This window comes from Canis lupus, chromosome 4 (genome assembly GCF_048164855.1).
Source record: "Canis lupus baileyi chromosome 4, mCanLup2.hap1, whole genome shotgun sequence".
Lineage (NCBI taxonomy): Eukaryota > Metazoa > Chordata > Mammalia > Carnivora > Canidae > Canis > Canis lupus.
The window spans coordinates 49762376-49783285 of NC_132841.1; the positions used below are offsets into that span (position 1 = coordinate 49762376).

Sequence of the window (20910 nt, forward strand, 5' to 3'; positions counted from 1 at the left end):
TGTGTGTTTGAGTATATGTGTATATAAGACACATGAGAAATGTGTGAAGCTCATCATCATTCACAGCCAGGGAATCTATTTATTTGAATAAACACAGAATTCCTTATGGCAATACCCAGAGACAAACATCTGCTAATCTGAAAACAAGCAATGTGACTTACCAGCTCCTAAAATTGAAAAGGGTAATATCCATCTTCCTTGCAGCACTTGCTACACTGACACTAAATTTGGAACTTAATGGTTTGAAATAAAGATTCCCACATTCTCCATTAATCTTAGCATGCTCCAAACTGGAAGGAAGACTAACTTGAAAACATCATGCTACATTTTCTTAATCCCCTAAACCCTGATGCATTAGAAAGCTGTTCTTTTTTTTTTTTTAAATCTTATACATATCATCTTGAACATGCGGAATAAATAATGTCTGTGTCTAGGCATTTTGTGCATGAATTTAACTACCTGTCTTTTTCTCAGGCTTTAAGTAAGATTGGGTAAAGATTGAGGAAAAGTTTATCCTTTCTGCCACAAGTTTGGTATTACTGAGCCCTTCTGATCAAGTAACTAATAGTTATTACTGGATAGTTTACAGTGCACCAGGCATAGCACTAAATGTTGACTGAGAGAGCAACAAGGAAGTGTAACATGAGGCCAGTTTATTTTTGTGGGCAAGAGAAACTACCTTGTCTGTTGCTTAGGTTTTTCCATATCTGGAAGTGTGAGGTGAAATGGCACTGAGATACATGACGTAAGAATTTACTCACCAAGAAACAGTTTTTAAGCATCTTTTAATTTAGCAGAGGGAGAAACTGTTTAGACTTGGATGCTGTAAGGAAAACTTATGGAGTAGGATGGGCATACAATGGTTGTTTCCATGAGGAGAGAGATGGAGAGGGAGCCTATGGACTACACTGGGAAGTGATACAGACGAGCAGTGCTTGCCAGAGAAGCAAATGGATGGATTTACCCTGAGCTGTGTATGTTCTTTTCTCTGGACGACAGGCTTATGAGATAGGGATATGATAATAAGGATATTTCTATTACTCAGGAATCAGCCACATGAGCTCTATTTTCTGTCCAACTGAACTACTTTAGCTTGTCAAACAGTAGCGGGAACAGTCACTTATAAATCAAGATGCCAAGTATGCCGAACTGACCATATTCTTATGAATCCAAAAATTTTATTTTGTTCATTTGTTTGCTTGCTCTAAGATTTTTGAAAATGAAATAAATGTTAAATATTTTAAAAACCTAAAATAGATTTATTACCAAATCTGTGATACAATATATCCAAAGTCAATGATTCCAAAAATTATGTCAACACTTGCCAAACTCCTCATGTTTACGTATTTGTCATGTTTACAACCAGCTTTACTTACCTGTGCTAATGGCAGACATTGAAATCCCCAAATTCACTTATGATATTCTCCCTTCAAATATTGTACTGGCCACACAAGCATGCACACACACACTGCAAAAGTAACTGGATAAGCTTTCGTATCCATGTTCCCTTCAGCTAGAAGTGGAAATGAAAACTGAAATAAAAACACTTGATAGTGATCAGATCCTGTCTAACCAAGAGTGTAAATATTTGGTCTCCCATTTTATTAGAACAGCCCCTGCAACACTGCCATGGTAGCAGCAGGCAGCTCTCAGCATGACCTCACCCTCGGGGTCCTAGTTCACTAGACCAGATAGGCCAGAACTGCTTCTACAGAAAGCTGGAATAAGAAGGAGGATAGCAGAGCTGGAGCATAATGGTTAGGGATATAAGTTCTCAACCTGCTAACTGCTAACTTTGTCTGTCTGCCAAATGTGTGACTTTAGGTCATTTTCTTATCTTTCTAAATTCCAGTTTCCAATCTATAAAGCAGGGATCATGCAGTACTGATTTCATCTGTACTGCATATCTCTCTATTGTGAGAAATGAGTTAACAATGCAAGTGAAAAGCTTGCAAGAATGTCTGAAACATAGGCAGTTCTCAGTAAACATTAGAAGTTGTCTCCCAATTTTTTTTTTTTTATCAACACCAATTTATATCAGATTTCGATGTAGGTGGGAATGAGAAATGTGTTCTTTGGACGGTAGCAGCATAGGAAACCTCAGGAAAGTGAGGTGGTCATAACCAAGCAAAGCAAAATCAGAGGCAAAAAGAAAAGTCTCTACAGAAGACTGTCTGAATAAAGTTCAGAAGTGAAGAAACTGTTCAAGGTTCAGCGTTCCAGCCCCTACCATTCTAGTGAGAAGTTTCTCCGTGTTACCCTGTTCAATAGAGTAGGTTGCTGGAGAATGTGAGTCTTACTCTGAATACTGGGACAAAACATCCATTATGTTCCTAAGCAAATATTGTATTGAAGTGTTCCCACTTGCACCATCTATTACCATCTGTGTGTGCTTTGACTTTATACATTTTAAGCACCATGGAGAACATGGCTCTGTGACTGTGCTGCCTGGATATTTGTGTCAGAACCTAGTGCCCTGGGAATGTGCTGTTTGATTGCCAATTAATGGCTTTTAGAATAAAGTTAAAGAGTTGTCCTAATTTTGTTTTCTATTCCAGATGAAGTCAGATGCCTTGGGAGCTATGGAACCTCTAGGGACACACAGCCTGAGTTCAAGTTGCTACCTAGCTAGGTCACTTTCCTCCTCTGGAAAATGCGGAAGATAATAATGCCGAGGTAAAATGCATAGTACGAGCACTAGATGAAATATGATCTATAAACCTCTTAGCATGGTGCTTGACATATTGGAAGCATTCTTATGGTTATCTGTATTAGATATTCTATTAGTTCTCACTTTAAAAATGACAAATATTTTCTTGTCTTGAAAAACAGCTTTGTCATTGGCCTTCTAATTTTGATAGACTCCAAATCATACTGCCCTGTATGCATAATTCTCCCACAATGTGGTTTAAAGGAGTAATCTTCTCAAATGAATTGGCCAGGTGTAATTTATGCTAGCCACTTGGCATGTCCGTTGTAAACCTAGTTAATTTGGTTCTCTGACAGAACAATTCAAGCATTATTTCATTCAAGAGTTTTAGGCAATAGGGAGTATTGTTCCTTCTTCCTATCTGATATTTGATCAAAAGCCATTTATGAAAAATAATTCACAATAACAATAGGGTTAGTGGTGTATCAAAAACCCTAACATACACCTTTGGTACAAGACAAAAAAAAAAAAAATCAGTGGTTCCTTAAATGACAATCTAAACCTATAACTCAAAGGTATGCCAAATATTTTCCAGAGAAAATATGCCTTTATTTGAGTGCTGCCCTGTAACAACTCCTATTGAGCATCTACTCTTTGTGAGGCATTATGAAGGATGCCAGAGATAGAGAATATTCATTTTAAATTATGATAATAATAATAATGAGGAGGAATACCATTATCAGTGTGTGATGTCTGTAATGCTTCATCCCCTCTCGATGTTTCCATTGATGAGAAGAGAGCTTCACCAGTGCAAAACTTCTGAATGCTCTCCAACCCCTCATACTCCTCTATTTAGGGAGGGGAGGAGGGAAGAATAATTTCATTTGATGGGTAAATTTGGAAGCAGAAACCAGTCTTGCCTATCTCAGCCTCTTCCTGCTGCCCAAAAGACACAAATTCTGCTGTCTCTCCATGCTAGAAGTTTTATATGGACAGGCCCTGCCCTAACAGAGGGAGGCCTGTTGACTGGGTGGGTTAATCTGATCTGATGTTTACTCTCTGGAAACTCACTTGTCTGCAGATACAAACCACTTTCTGCAGTACCATTATTAGTAGTAATAAAAATGATATTCTTACTTTCCAAATGCCTTACTCTACTGTCTTATTTCTCAAAAGGTTTGGAACTCAAGAAAGAGGGTATTATTTATTGAGTCCCATATGACTTTCTGTTTTTAAAGACAATATCGACTCCTAAACCTATCACTAAATAAGTGGTAATTCAATATTTACTGTAAGCCAGCAATGCACTGATACTGTGAAGGATGTGAAACAAGTGTGTCTTTACATTTTTTGGCACCACTTTAGGAAAATAAGACATTTATATAAGATAAATAAGTTTACAAGGTTGTGTTATCAATCAGGCCAAAAGCTGAGTTGTTATTTTACAATCATTAAATGTGACTAGAATGCAGAAAGGAAAACTTAATCTGTTATTGGATTAATAAAAAAAAATGTTTTCATTAAGCTTTTGGGTCTTGATTTGGGCCTTTGTGGAAATGTAGGATTTAGATGGGTGGGAAATAGAGGGAATTTTCCATGAAGATTACACAGCATGAGACAGAGGTTCGGAGGCAAAAAGTATTTATTGAGCACTATCTAGAGACACCTAATTTACATAGCTCATTTAGAATTCCTATCTTACAAGGAGAGCCTATTACAATATTATACCCGTTTTAGAGACTTTGATCCTTACATTTAAGTGATTTGCCCAAGGTCATGTTATTGGTAGTGTTGAGATGTGAATTCAGCCAGCCTGGATCCTAGACAATTTCAGCTCACCCCCAAGTGGTATGGCCTCACAGAAAGCAGTACTTAAGCAAATGACTAAAGTAAATAAATAGTATTAGGAACAAGTAAGGATGAGTGGTAACATCATCTGGGGACTGTATGGAATACACGGAGAAGAGTTTAAATTTGAACTTAAATCTGACTGGGATCTATTAAATGTTCTTAATTAGAAAAGTAGTGTGAGAGAATAATTTTGTAAGATGGAGTGTCAACATGGGAGAATCACAAGAGGTCCTCAGAGAGTGATCAGTTTAGCAAAAAATAATGTATAACACAATATTTCAAGAAAGGGTTCTACAGATCAACTGCTGTAATAAATTGCCAAAGGAATACATTCATAATTATGACTAATTTTTATATCTATTTCTTGCATAATGATAATGGTTAACATTCATTGAATCTTCCTATATGCTAAGAACTTTTAAATGATTTTCATGTATGAATTCATTTAATACTTGTGATAACCTCATGGGTATTATCATCACTCCCATCTTACACATGAAGAAACTGAGGCAAAGAGATATTAAGGAACTTCCCCAACAATACACCCTTATGAGCTCAAAAGCTGGGATTATCAACCCAGGCAGCGTTCTGGTTCAAAAATCTGTATTCTTACCTACCACTCTCTTATGCTCTGCTGACTCTAATTTGCATAGTCGGTACATTTCATAACTTGTGTTAAGATTTAAAATATCTAATCATCCTCAGCCAGTATTTCCCAGTGTTTGACTCACAGAGCACTAGCTCTACAGAATGTCAATAGGTATCACATAAAAGGTTTTGCACAAATATGATTGGAAAACACTAGATTAAATGCAGTTAAACAGGTTTCCTTATTTCAGAATTTGGCAGAGCTTTTACTCTGCTGAAGTGGGTACACTTGTGAATTTCCGCACTTTGGCAATGTTGGTCCAAATTGATATTTTCTGTAATTTTTATTGTCAATCACTTGAACTATTATGATGTCAGAGGACTTTTATGTAAAGATGGTGTCAACAAAAAGACCTTTCAAAAATAATATTCAATAAATATATCTTTGAAATATTTCATAATGATGTGTCTTCATGGCTTCTATGATTTTCTGATTATATAGGAGCTTGGCTGTTATGAGTTCACAAATATTACATAATATCTTCAGAGCTCTACTCTTTTACCAATTCCAATCAGATAGAAGAGAAATTCATGTTAATTTATTGGACTAGGAAAAGAAAGAATAGGTATGTATTAATTTTATTTTCATTCTTGGTAATAATTTAATGAATGTCTTTTGGAATGAAGTTGAACATTTCCCACCGGTGTGTTTTATTTTAACCATTTCTCTGTCTAGTTCTGGTCAAGTATTCATTCATCTTTTATACTCACTCCCCCTGTTTAGCCAAGAATAATTCAGAAATCATGATGCTCATGGCTATTCTATAAAAAGTGCTGGCTATCTAGAGACCTAACATCTTTGAATCAACATGGCCTCCTAAATAAAAATGTAAGGCAAATCAACTATTTGGCTTACAGAACATAAATCAAGGCAAAACAATCATTTCAGAGATGGAAAAAAAGATGATTGCAGTGGTTGATATCATAAATAGGTTTGGTCTGGAAAGCAAGTGGGTATTTTCTATTATATAAATATTAATATTGGTATATATTACATAGTATACACACAGAAAGATACAAAGATATTGCCATGCTATTTCAACTTACTCTCTAAATACTGGGTCTGTATTTTTCTTTCAAAAGTTAAAATGAGAAAACACACCAAGAAAACCAAAAATGCAGTGTCACTTACCATATCATGGTCTGAAACAGGTCCGAAACTGGTGACGAAGATGTCAGTCTTCACTTCAGTTACACGCTCTGATGAAGCAGGAAATTGGGACAGTGAATGTCTATCAACAGCCCTTATTAGATCTCACACCACATACTCACACCCAAATGGGAAATTTATTGGCTTTGATTAGCTATTTCTAAAATTGGTCCACTGTGTAGTCCTGATAATTTACTGCTTACACATGAAATTTCACAGTTAATATTTTTCAATGGAGAATGGAGCCCAAATATGTCACTTTGGGAGGCAGACTTTATGGAGAAGTCAGCTGCTGCTTAATGAATTCTTCAAGAATGAACACACTTTCCTAAATGATACCAAGCCATTTCACATTGTAATAAAAAAATGTTAGCATATGAGTGTGATTTAAGCTTAAATATTCTTACAGAGCTCACCAGATCCTCCAGGTATTTAGGATACTCTTGGGAAGTATATAGTATACTGAAACAAGCTTTATTAACTCTTTAAGGACTCAAGGGTATGTTTGGTAAATGATTGCTTTCTGGCACTAAATCATAACCGAATTATCTAAATTACTCCCTGAGAAAAATCTGACAACCTATATAAAGACTTTCAATTTTGAGGACAAGAATAAATATATTAGGGCACAGAAAGAGTTCATTTAATAGATTCCATTTCAAGTTCAATGTGATTTTATTTTATTAGTCTCTGAGGCATATATATCAACCAATGAAACATATTCCTTGTAGTTGGGTGACAACTCAACACAGACATTTTCAAGGAAATTCAGTCATCCCCCCCCCCAAAAAAAAAAGAGAGAAAAATGTTGCTCTCATAAAAGGACACAATCTGCTTAGAAGTGAGAATAAAAAAAATGGCCCTGTAATTTTAAACTGTAGCTCTGAGAAATAACGGTCCAGTGTCTTAAGCAATTCATTTTATTTATCGGGACATTTATATCTCTGAGGTAGGACATTAAAAAGGTGATGTAATATATGCAATAATAAATTCTTTTGAAAATGAAGAATTTTATCTCTCGGGAATTCACTTATAAACAGTTAACACCTTCGGTATGAATTTCTCTCAAGAAGGTCATGTTATATATATTAACATTTGTGTTACACATTATATATATATAATAATGTGTAACACAAATGTTAATAGAATTTGGTGGTAGAGATAATCCATTCAATAACCAATATACCATTTTTTGGCTTATTTTCCCTTTCTTTTCTTTTTTTCCTTCCTTCCTCCTTTTTTCTTTCTTTCTTTCTTTCAACAATTTCTTTGGCTCCAACAATTCTTTTTTTTTTTTTTTTAATTTTTATTTATTTATGATAGTCACACACAGAGAGAGAGAGAGAGAGGCAGAGGGAGAAGCAGGCTCCATGCACCGGGAGCCCGATGTGGGATTCGATCCCGGGTCTCCAGGATCGCGCCCTGGGCCAAAGGCAGGCGCCAAACCACTGCGCCACCCAGGGATCCCGGCTCCAACAATTCTTAAATGAGCCCCTTGACATAATTACCTGGGATTTACTCTTTAAAAACTTCAAAATGGAGGATATAGCTTAAGACAAAGAAAATAGAGCTGTGTTTTTAAAACTCACTTCCTTCCAAAGTCAGTGTTAATATTCTACAGCAACTGTATAGCTTGAAAGGAGCCATTAGCAATGTCTCAGCTGGAGTAACAATTGGCCTCTTCTGGCGATCCCCATCCTCTCCCCTTTGGGAGTCATTTTCCCAGTACATACATTTCTCTCTCTCCCTCTCTCCTGAACTCTCTTTCCATATGTATTCTTTACTTGACTAATTCTTCTTAGTTACACAAATCTGTTATTTCTTAAGACTTAATCTAGAGTTCACATTTTATTAGAATGACGGGACTTTCAATTAAAACAATAATAAAAAGAAAATGCATGCCATCTATTTCAAAAAGCTAGAATTTCTTTTATTAATTGAGCTTATTTTTATCCTTTCTCTTTCAGTATTTTCCTTTCTAGTTCAAGCAAAGGAGCCATCACACTTGGACTTTCTTTGATATGATAAAATATGCGATTATTGCCATGAAAAAAGAAGAAGAAGAAACACATCACATAATAGAGAATTGGGCATATTTCCATCCTAATTTCTAGTGTCCCAAGTATGCTCCTTATTGGAAATAATTTTATTTCTTATTATTAAGAAATAAATATAGATTAATAAGAAATAATATAGATTAATTATTGCAATAATATAGATTAATTTATTGCAATTAAAAGCACCCTAAATTATGTGTTCAGAGAGAATTAATATCTATATTTTCTTTCTACATAAGTCTTGAAAGAGTTGGATCCTCCTGTTATTTTATTCACTTTTCGAAGTCATTGACTCACCTAATCTTGTTTCCAAGGTTGAAGTTTGATTCTCTGCAGATTATAACTATGGCAGACTTATGGTGAATAGCCTATAGATCTGAGTGACATCTACAGAACTAGAATTATTCTATCATTTTTATTTTTGTTCAGGGATCTACTATTAAGTGCATGTTCATTTGGGAGATATGTATAAGTTCTTGTCTGCACACTTGTAAGTCTTGGCAGTGTGGGACAGCTTTCCTGAACTCTTTTATCACCATTTTCTATTTCTTGAGTGTGGGGAGGACATAACATCTGCCCTTCAAGGTAATTCACCAAGGTAGCTAGCTTTACAAAAATTGGCTTTCCAGATGTTTTAGGAACAATCAATCTGTTTTTCTAGCATGATAAAGTGCTCAAAGAAGTGAGATACCCACTTTCCAAATTTATGGGCTATTTCCCTCTGCTGTTTTAAGATTGTTAGTAAATGATGATGCTATATAACTAACAAATTATAAAGACTAAAAAGCCTATTTATAAAGATGACTGTACCAATAAAATAGAATGTAAAACATGCTTAAGTTCATATACATTTATTGCCACACATAATTGTTAGTGTGCTATATAGAAAGATTAGGCATAAATGCAAAGCAGTTCACACAAATGGCTGTAATCACACTTTAAAAATCTATTTCTTGAATCCTTTATCTGTCCTTGCCCCTAAGTATATTTACCGTACCAGTTCATCATCTCCAAGTGCTTCATCTTATTTTCTACTAGGTATCTCCCTCTAATAGTTCCCAAAAGTCACCATTGTAATATCCCAAGGACCTCACCCGAGTCCTTCAGATGACCTTCTCATCATGCACTCTAATCATACAAGATGTCCTTAAAGAGTTTCTGATTTTTGTTCTCTGTTCACCCTGTTTCTCCTCTAAGGTTAAGGTGGCAAAATTTCCAAGTCCCTAAACTAAAGATCGCCTGGTGTGGGGGATACGAGGGTGCAAGAGCACTGAAGGGACCACTCAACTACTGAATGGAAGAGGTGGGCCATGGTACCAAGAAGAGGAAGGAGTGCAGTGCAATGAGATTTAGGAAAACATCTGGAACTTGGGATAAGAAAATTAAAGAAAGGGAGTAACACTTTCTGTATTTTTCTCTCTAATATATTTTCCTTGCCACATATCCAAACAGTTTTCTTTGATTTGTCATCAGCTATTTGTGAGTGGCCAGTTTCCATTGCTGAAAAACTCTGCTTATTATGTATGCCTTTGGAAGATTCATCATGAAAATTAGCATGCCAATGTCTCTAAGAAAACATATTTTAAATAAATGTAATCAACCCTGTTTACCCCTGAATTTCCCAAACTTACCTGGGAATGCCACTCTAAAATATTACAACAGCTTATTGTAATTATAAGATTAATGTAATATATGTTTATTAAAAAATTGTTTTAACTTCATAGTATGTTTGGAAATTTCCAAAAAAAAAAAAAAAGAAAAAAAAATTAAACCCTGTTGAATACCATCATTCACATAAATCCACCGCTAATATCTTGATGTATTCCTTTCCTTCTTTTATTTTTTTCTATTCAAATAATTCTCAAACCACATTCTCATTCAGTTGAGTACAATTTCAGTGACAAGAAATAGGTTCCTTTGGCCAAAAGCGTGTCTTTCACTACAGCTCACCAGCAATTTCCTTAGTGATACGTGAAGTCATCCTGCTTTAGACAGAAGATTTATAACTCAGAATGCAAAGGTTCAAGACAGAGTACTGTTATGAATGTATTTTAGTCAAATTGTAAAAAGTGACATGGTTAACTTGCTCTTTCAGCAAAGAAATGATGATTTGAAATCAAGGCCTCTTTAGATCCAGGACCAGGCTTAAGCAGAAGATGTGCTCATACCTATGTACTTTGGCTGATATCTAGGAGAATTCTTCAGGAATCTTCTTTTTACAATTCTGGGAAAATTTAGTCATCTTTTCCCCCCTCCTTTCTAATTTGAAATTCCCATAACCTCATGAAGGAGAAAAGTTTATGGATACATATACAAATTTTAGGAACTTATTTGTTATTTAAGGAACATTAGAACATTAAAATCTAAATCATGTGCTCTAGCACTGGACATTAGGGTGTTATTAGAAATATCTAGAAAGTACTCAAGGCCTTTCTATGGATCACATGAAAGGTGAAGATACTTTTATGTCAAAATATTCTGTTTAAGAGCACACAACATGAGTCAGGAACTTTTAATGAAGTTCAGCTGGAATGATTTTATAGCTAGCCAAAGTTAAACATGAATGAACTCTTTCTGTAACTAGGAAATTGTCTGAAAATGGAAATCAATAAAATAACTCAGTTGGAGGAAATGTTCAAAGGGAAAATTAATTGGAAAGTAATTTTTAAAGTATTTTCTTCACAATAATCCTTCCCTGTCCATTGTAAAAAAAATCAACGGTCTTTAAAATTTGTATAAATTTATATACATGTTTGAGTACCAGAGGGATAAACATGGAATAGTTGTGTAAAGTGAGATTATAATGATGGTGATGATTATTGTTATAAAGATTTGGGATATCTTAAAATAGTACATCAATGTAAATAAAATTTTTGATGATAAATAAACCAATTAAAATCAATCTTTAAAGAAGCATATCCTTCAAATATATACTTTATATACATATATAGATGCTTTATGTGCTTTATATGATTTATATATATTTATATGTTTTCTATATATACACACAAATGTATATGTATACATACTATATTATATACTCTATAGCTGCTAGACAGTAGTAAATCTGTTTTTATCAGAGATTTCTTACAATGTTGATATCCTGCTGATAAGTATTGAAATAACAGATGTTTTGAAGTGATAATTCAAAATGATGATTAGTGCTTGAGGCAGAAATGAGAAAAGCAGTACAGTATAGTAAGTAGTAAGCATATTGGATTAAAAGTCTAAACACTCAGATTTTAACTCTGATTCTCCTAGAAAACAAGCTGTGTGATTTTAGGTACAATCCTTTAATCTTCCTGAGCCTGTTTTCTTGCCTTTTTAGTGAAGAAATAATACCCATAGAGTGACAACATCACACTGGAGTAAGGGTGGAATAAGGTTTGATGCCGAAAATACTTTGAGATATATTTGTTGGGTATATTAATTTAACCAACAAATGTTAATTATTGAGTGTTTTTTATGTGCCAGACAGGCACTGTTTTAAGTAATAGTAATACACTGGTGAACAAAAGTGCAAATGTTCTTATTCTGTAGCACATCTTATAGTCTTAGGGAAAGTTATTTTAGATAGAATAGAAACATGAATAGGATAGATAAATAGAAAGATGATAAATTAGAAACAGATTGGTAAATGATAGGAAAGACAGATATAATTACATATATAGTCATTTACAACACATACACAAATTATACTAATGAATTTCAGGTCACTATAAATGCTCTGGAAAAATGTCTTTTTTTCTGACTGAGACCTCAATGAGAAAAATTCAGGGATGACCTCAAAGGGAAAGATAATTAAAAGAGGAGAGGAGGGATCCCTGGGTGGCGCAGCGGTTTGGCGCCTGCCTTTGGCCCAGGGCACGATCCTAGAGACCCGGGATCGAATCCCACGTCGGGCTCCCGGTGCATGGAGCCTGCTTCTCCCTCTACCTATGTCTGCCTCTCTCTCTGTGTGTGACTATCATAAATAAATAAAAATTTAAAAAAAAATTTAAAAGAGGAGAGGAAAGAACAAGATCTGAGGTAAGAACAAATGTGTGATGTTTAAGAAACGGAAAGTCCAGGGGCGCCTGGGTGGCTCAGTCAGTGAAGCATCTGCCTCTGGCCCAGGTCATGATCCCAGGGTCCTCAGATGGAGCCCTGCATCAGGCTCCCTGCTGAGCCAAGAGTCTGTTTCTTCCTCTCCTTCTGCTCCTCTGCCCACTTGTGCATGTTCTCTCTCTCTCTCTCTCTCCTCTCTCTCCTCTCTCTCCTCTCTCTCTCTCTCTCAAATAAATAAAATCTTTTAAAAATAAAGGAATGGAAAGCCCAATAATGTATCTGGGGTCTGGTGATGCTGATAATCATGGTACAAGATGACACTCTGGATGCAAGTGGGGCCACACCTAAAGAACTTTGTGCATTTCACTAAGCAGTTGACCTTTATTCTAATGCAATAAGAAACCTCTGGGTAATGAAGTGAAATGATGTTACTTGCAGTTTAAGATGATAGCTGATGCTGTGTGAATAATGCATTATAAGAGTGTAATAAAAAAAATGGAAGAGGGAATCAACAGTGAAGAATTATAAGTGGTGTTTTATTAGGAATGCCTATCACAACAATTTATTTAATATGGTATTGACCATTTCTTCACTGGAATTGCTGTCTACTGAGGAACTCAGAGTGATATTCACTAGGCCCTGTTCTGTGGATTTATAATTTAGAAAGGAGGTTTATTGCCTCCTTTAAGTTACTTTGTATCTATTAATTCACAGAGGCAGTCACTATATAGAGACTAAGCGGACTAACATTACTCATCATAATAAAGTATATCTTAAAACCTCACTTGGAAATGGTCCTGCTTGGAAATTGAAAATGTTCTGGGTTCCCTACATAACCATCAGTGTGTACTTCTGAATTGGACAATGTTTCCGCTCCCTGCCAATCTGCCTGGGGCAACATTTTTTGCTCCCTGTCCTTCACTTACATTCCCCAAATTCTTTAAAGTAGTTGGCAATTTGCCCTAGCTGATATATAAAGCAACTTAATTGTGGTAGTGTTCAGCTACTAAATCTGGATATGGGGTAAAAACCCACTTTTTGAGATATCTAATCAATCACTGATTCTTTTGTGTTTTCAGATTCCAAGTACTCAAATGATAAAAGCATCTACCAGGAAAAAAAAAAAAAGGTAAATTTTACTGTGGCAGAGATTAATCTCATTTCCATTGAGAATTTCCATCCGTCCCTCTTTATATTATAGCCAGTTTTTTATTGGGAGGGGGACCCTGTAGAAAAGAATATAATGGCTGTGTTAGAGGAATGTGGTCTATGTAAGTCTTGATCAAAACTGTATAACCTGTAATAGCTTTAAGGCATCATACTTCCTGTTTCCATTATAGCATTTTAGTTACATGAGACTAATACTATAGCAATCTTAGGAGGAATATGGCATCGACTTAGAATTGTGTTTCTCCTAAGTTTTCCAAAATGGTAGAGTTTCTCATCTCAGAAACACTACAACATTATTTTTCAAGTAAGGAGTTCAGATTCTATCTGGAAAACAACAACAAAAATCATCTACAGAAAACATTTTAAAAAATATTCTACATTGGTTCTAGAATCAAGACAAGAAATGAGGGGCACCTGGGTGGTTCAGTCAGTTAAGTGTCTTCCTTTTGCTCAGGTCATGATCCCAGGGTGCTGGGATTGAGCCCCACATTGGGCTCCCTGCTCAGCCAGGAGCCTGATTCTCCCTCTCCCACTGCTTACCACTCTGCCTACTTGTGCTCTCTTTCTCTCTCTCTCATTCAAATAAATAAGATCTTTTTTTTTTTTTTTAAGATGGGAAATGGAAACTATAAAAAGTTCAAAAGTAACTGCACAGAAAATAAACTGCAGTGTTTACTGATAATTTGGTCTTTATAACTTGAGCATAGTCTCTGTGGCTACATTTTACTTCAGGAACTTCTTGGCACTGATCAGTAGATGATTTATATAGAACAGGAAAAAATGAGAGTAGAAAGTTTCTAAACATGCTACGACATTCCTCTGGGTATCTGGGTTGGATTCATTAGGCAAGCTGGCTTCAGGGGCTGACTGGAGATCTCAGCCAGTAAACATTAAAAGGTGTTCTCTGTTTATTTTAACAATTCCTCTTGGGTCTTTGGTAACTGCTTTTTCCCAAAGTCCAGCTGAACTATGGAATGTCTAAGTATAATATTTCTGTGGAAATGGATTACATGATGCCAAAGTCTGAGTATATGTTCCACACCTTGTATCAAAAGCACCAGATAAGGTTACAGCAAATTCAGAAAGAAGGATTCTCAAGACAAATTTCAAAAGCTAATATTAAAAGCCATGATCTGGTAAAGTAAATATAACACCACCACCACCCACCAACAAAAAATATTGGATGAACCTAACCTTTTAAAATTTTGGACATTGTTAGTAATTTAGAATCTTTTTATTCTATTCAAAGCCATCACATTGTCCTCTCAATATCTTATCCTCTGAATTTTTAATATTCTAGCTGTTTAATAGAAATATCAAATGTGTGTGTTCAAATCAGTTGAACATGAATAAAATGGTTGCCTCTGATCTTAACATCACCCAGGATACAAATAAAAATAATAAAACAATAAAAATAAATTAATTATGAATTAATAAAAATTTTTAAAATTACATGAATATCGAATACTTTATAATCTTGAGATAGAACAAAGTTTTATTTTGAAAAATAATTAAAAGATACTGTTTACTCTATTTCCTAGTCACCTAAACTTTACAAAGTTACAAAAAATTTTACAAAAGTTAATCTGCTTTTTTTCCAGAGCACTCAGTTTTCTACCTTTACTTATTTTGACGTTAAAAAAAACAAACAAAACCCATAATCAAAAATCCCAAGCTAACTCTCAAAGGAGTCAACACCACTTAGCCAGTCTCATGCATATCCAACCCAGTCACCTTGCTTAGCTGGAGATGTTTACAACTTAAAGCTGAGATCTCTTGCAATAATTGGCCTAAGGGAGGTCTAAAAAGTGTTATATAGTTTAAAAAGTCCAAAATTGGGAAAATCAGGAAGATAAGGAGAAAGTTTGCTTTGAAGTATAAACTGTTGGTTAACATTTTATGTTAGTGCTAAAATACCTTGAGAGAAAACCACCATTATACTCCAGTTACAAATATTCACCTGATATGTGCATTTAAGTAAAATATGACACAAACAAATAAAAACCTTAAATCTATATAACTTATAGGAAAAAAATCATACCTAAATATCTATTAAAGATATATTAGGGATAAACAAAGTCCATTATCTACCTACATTCCTATCTACTCATTTACTTGTCTACTTCTCCTCCCATCCACCTGGGTTTGTCACATGATGAGTATGCATTCACTCTCCTTTACCATCTTCATCTCTATGGTTTGATGATAAAATCTTTGAGAAGCATTCATCATCCTATCTATTATTTATTGAGATTAAGTCTAAGGCAACATTTAGAAATTATAATAATATTTCCAGAAAGTACCATTAGCAGGGAGGGAGAGAGTAAAAAGTTCTGTAGTCCCCTGAAAATGTGGTTCAACCAAGATCTCATTTCTTTGGCACTATCCTATTTGGTTTCCATTTAAGAATGGCTTTACTGTAATCAGTTTTCCAAGGAGTGAAATAAAATTGTTTATAGAAGAAAATGTCTTTTGTAAGCAAGATGCTTAAGAAGAAGCCTGTGAACAGGAGGAATGGCAAGCCCTCAGCCTGATGGTATGTTCCAGACAATAAACTGTACACATCAATCCGACTTACCCTGGGATTTCGTCATATTATCAATAAAATGTAGCCTGTATATAAGGCTAAGAAAAAGGAATGTCACTGGAAGGGCATTACTTATCCTTAAAAACCTGAAATCTCCCTTCAGAATTAAGTTTGGAATCTGTGTTTACGGGTTGCTTTTTTTGCCCACCTAGAGTGCAGGGGCTATCAGTTTGATGGTGGCCAAAATTTGACCTCAATGGTTGCAGTTCAGGAGCTGTATCATTTAACTTTTCAGTAAGTTGGAGAAAATTTAGGCTTCTTTAGTATATTTTAATCACAGTCAATATGCAGAAACCTTCAGAAAACGAATTGTCTCAGAATGTGCTTGGTTTGGTCCTGATTTAAAATGAGAAGAGGAATCCTGATTAATCAAGAACAGACACCTGAGCCTACTCATCTTTAGACCACAGATCCCGCCCCTTCACCGTTTTCTGTGTGTTGCTCTCCTTCACTTTTTCTATCCCTCTCACTTCCCTCTCCTTATTTTCACTGCTCCCCTTTTGCTCATCTTTCTTCTCTAACTTTTTCTTTCCTATCCTGCCATTCTTTCTGGCTTTTACCTTTTTCCATCCCCCAACCACTTTATTCTTCTGTACTGGCCAGGTTTTAAACAAGAGCCGAGCCTTTTAAAAAAAAAAAAAAAAAAAAAAAAAAAAGAGCCGAGCCTTCTGAAAACATTCTTTAGTACCTGGTTGCAAGGAAGAAGAGGGCTCTATACCTTGCTCTAAAAAAAAAAAAAAAAAAAAAAAAAAAAAAAAAATTTAAATGAGAATGAATTCCACAATATTTCTGATGATTTTGTTTTGTATTTTCTGGCCACTGATTATTTCAATTCAAGTCTATTTAAAGGTTTCTTCATTACCTTTGTATTTAAAATACGAACATGGCCAAATCATTGTTCTCTTTCGTTCCTGAATAGAGTACATTACATCATTAGAATTCCACACATTGTATTCCTTCGTATCTTTTCTATCTCAAAAAAGAAAAAAAAAAAAAAAAAAGGAAAAAAATCTCTTCCCCGAATTTATGTTATCTTTTCATTTTTATCTTCTCAGGATTGCTCTCTAGGCTCTGAAAAGTTAGGTACACTTTTTAAATAGTGTAACAATATCTGCAAACTGGTTTCTATCATCCAGATGAACCAAGTTATATATGTTGTTTCTTAAGTTATTGTACCAAGGGTGTGTATCTCCAAAGAGTATTGCTATATCTTCAGGTGGCAGTGCGTTTTTCTGAAAAACAGGTCATGATGAATTTGCACATAGTCTCTTCCATTTGTCTCGGTTTATCACATTTCTATACCTTCTGAGAACATTCAGAATAAAATATCCCTGCATTCTTCAGAATGTTACTGTTTTTATAAAATTAGACATTTGTCATAATAGAGAAGAGAGTGAGCCCATTTCTCTTGCAAGAGAAGATTATATCAGTGGTTATGAAGCTACTAAGAAGAACCTTTTTCCTCTTATAAACTAATGATAATCTTTCAAGTGTTTGCTCTACATGGGCTTTTCATCTATGAAAATGGGTGGGGGCAGCCTGGGTGGCTCAGCGGTTTAGCGCCGCCTTCAGCCCAGGGCCTGATCCTGAAGACCCAGGATTGAGTTCCACGCCAGGCTCCCTGCATGGAGCCTGCTTGTCCATCTGCCTGTGTCTCTGCCTCTCTCTCTGTCTCTCATGAATAAATAAATAAAATCTTTAAAATAAAAAAAAAAAGAAAATGGATGGATAAAAACACAAATGGATCATGTAACAACAACAAAACAAAGGTGCATTTCTGCCATGGAGATCTACTAAAATGTATGTCATACTTAGCAGAAATCTATAGTAAAGAAATGAAATGAAATAATTACAGAGAGATATTTATTCAATAATTTCAGTTTATACATCTGGAAAGCATGGTGGTAATATTTTTCTAATTCTGTAGCTGACTGTGTTTTTGAAAATATCTAAAAACTAATATTTTAAGGTATAGTTTTTTAAAGATGGAGAGATGTTCTCAAAATGCTTGTAAAAATATTGATGACTCTGGAGATACATGTAATAAACACATGCTAGCCCTTTAGGGCTAAAAGATACATTCCAAAAAAATTAACCGAAATTAAGTTAGTATTAAAACTTCCTCAGAACTCTCAAATTTATCGGATTTAATCATAGCATATTCCAGGATGACACATAAAATAGTAACAGACGTAAATATTTGAGCTACTTTTTTTTTTTAATTTTTATTTATTTATGATAGTCACACAGGGAGAGAGAGAGGCAGAGACACAGGCAGAGGGAGAAGCAGGCTCCATGCACCAGGAGCCCGACGTGGGATTCGATCCGGGGTCTCCAGGATCGCGCCCTGGGCCAAAGGCAGGCGCCAGACCGCTGCGCCACCCAGGGATCCCTGAGCTACTTTTTAATTTATTTTGTCTATCATATCCTCAAAATCAGTTTCCAGGAATCATGAATATCAGAAAAGTCATCTTTAGTAAAGATTAAAGCACATCCACTCTTTTAAATTTTCTTGAGTACTTGAATTCTTGATTATCACAGCACACTATATCCATTTCAATTAAAAAGAATACACTCTGACTAAATTTGGCCAACTACTATTTCTGTTCTTTAGATACATGCCTATTTCTCTTACTTAGGGGGATTAAATAGATATGAAAAGTAGATTCTACCAAAATAGTAATGTTGCAGTTTGAATCAATGTTGATTCTGTTAACAGATCTAGCATTATCTCAATTCTTGAAAATTAGCCTTTCAACTCCTTTTTAGTCTAATTATATATCCTCAAGTTCTGTGGCTCTCCAGGACCCAGGTGTGTATATGAGAAGGAGGTAAAATACTTCCTGTTTACACTATATTTGATTAAAAAGTCAACATACATATGTATTTAAGAATTATTACATATAAGTAAATGTAAAGGACCAGTCAAACCCAATACTTATACTCCAAACAACAATACAACCATATAGCTGATCATTAAAGGTGTGTGCATGTGTGAGTGTGTGTGTTTAAAATTCTTTAACAAAATGAAAATTATGCATAGAGCTTAAAGAGCTCTATGTAAAATAATTAAATGCATTGCCCATTAGTACTTTAGAAAGTCTCACTTTTAAAAAGTTGTATCACTATCTTGTTTCTTCTTTTTGTACATTCCTTCCTTACTTGCAGTCTTTGCAATTTATTTCGAATTCTATGAATTAAGAATAATTTTTCTTAAGCCAATTTAGAAGTTTAGATGTACACAAACGTTATTGCAATATATCACATACATAATTATGCACTCCATTTTATGACCAATACATTCTGTTTCTTAAGATTTTTTTTTTTTCTTAGAATGTAGTGAAGGAACACTAGGTGGAATTCAAACCCAAAGGAATTTGTATAGTATGTCCAAGAATGAATGTTTGAAATTGACAAGAAAGGACACCTGGTAAGGCCTCTGACATATATTTGAGTTGTGTCTTTGACAAAGCAGTTCCTCTTAAACCTCTGAGACGCTAATGGTGTTTGGCAGCCTCAAAACAGACCCACGGAAAAAAAAAAAATAGACCCATGATCCACATCATGTGATTACACTACCCAAAATATTTTTCAAAAAAAGACTAAATCCATGCTACTATTCAGTTTTAAAAACAAAATCTTGTTTCTTAAGCTTCTTATTTTTTGTATTTATTTGCTATTGAAGAAGAGATGACTTTCTTAATTTTGCAATTTAATTGCAATTTAAATATTGCTATTTAGTTATTTAGTTTAGTTTCTAACAAATGCTTCAGAGAAGATGCATCATTAGCTGTAGCTGGGAATCATAGATTCTCACCTTGGTTTCCTGTGAGACTTTAAACAATAATTTATTTCCTTGCTTCCCTTGTTTTAGTCTGAAATCAATATTCTGTTTTGGCTTCATTAATCTCTGTTTAACTAAATAAGATCAGTTGATTATCTTATTCAAACTTTATTCAAATAAGTGAGTAATGTCTAGCACTATTTATTCTCACTGTTATAAATACTGTATTAGTAAGTGCTTTTTTCTTCCTAAGTAGAAACCCATAGTGTAACTAATTAATTGGTATACAAAGAAAAATATATTTTTACTACAGAAAATTAGGGTTTAAGTTCAAGTTCATTGTTAAAAAAAATTACCATATATCTCATTCACCTTTTATCCCAGAGTTGGTGCTAATTTAATGCAAAATAGTGCATCAATATGTAATATTCTAAACATTAAAATAAATGTTTAGAACATTCGGCTCAGAGATAATCTGTTTGAATTCAATGCAAACATAGCAATGCCAAATGAAGTAGATGTAGTCTTTGGGCTGGAAGGAAAAATATTAACTTCATTTTTTCTCTGGATAACCAAATCATGGCACAGAAAACATTATGACTGCCAAGTAAATGTAACATTTTTAATGTAATTATGAGAAGTTTATATCTGCCTTTTACTTCATGTAGGTATGTGCACAGAAATACCATAATAAGTTGAATTAACATTGGTCAATCTATTAAAAATAGGATTGGTTCCTTAAACTACATGCTGCCATTCTTATTACTTAACCATTTAGAAGGAAAACAAGGCTTCATTAGTAAAGATTTGATACTGTTCTCTAAAATAAAAACACAATAATGCGACTCACCTCCCAATCCTGGTCTTAGACGATTGTCATAACCATCTAGGAGTCGGTCCAAAATCCTGGTGAAGACAGTGGTATTGTCTTTAAGTTCATCTTGTAATGAGGGTTGTCCATAGCTA

The 20910-nt window shown here is 34.7% G+C and overlaps 1 protein-coding gene across 1 annotated transcript in view; it reads right to left on the reverse strand.

Moving 5' to 3' along the window:
• Nucleotides 1–20910, reverse strand: part of GABRA1 (gamma-aminobutyric acid type A receptor subunit alpha1) — a 58680-nt gene that overhangs the window by 31586 nt on the left and 6184 nt on the right. Inside the window, exons 3-4 of the mRNA XM_072824257.1 lie at nucleotides 20795–20907; nucleotides 6282–6349 (exon numbers count right to left, since the gene is read on the reverse strand). Coding sequence (XP_072680358.1) covers nucleotides 6282–6349; nucleotides 20795–20907 — 181 coding nt within the window. The remainder of the gene's footprint in view (nucleotides 1–6281; nucleotides 6350–20794; nucleotides 20908–20910) is intronic.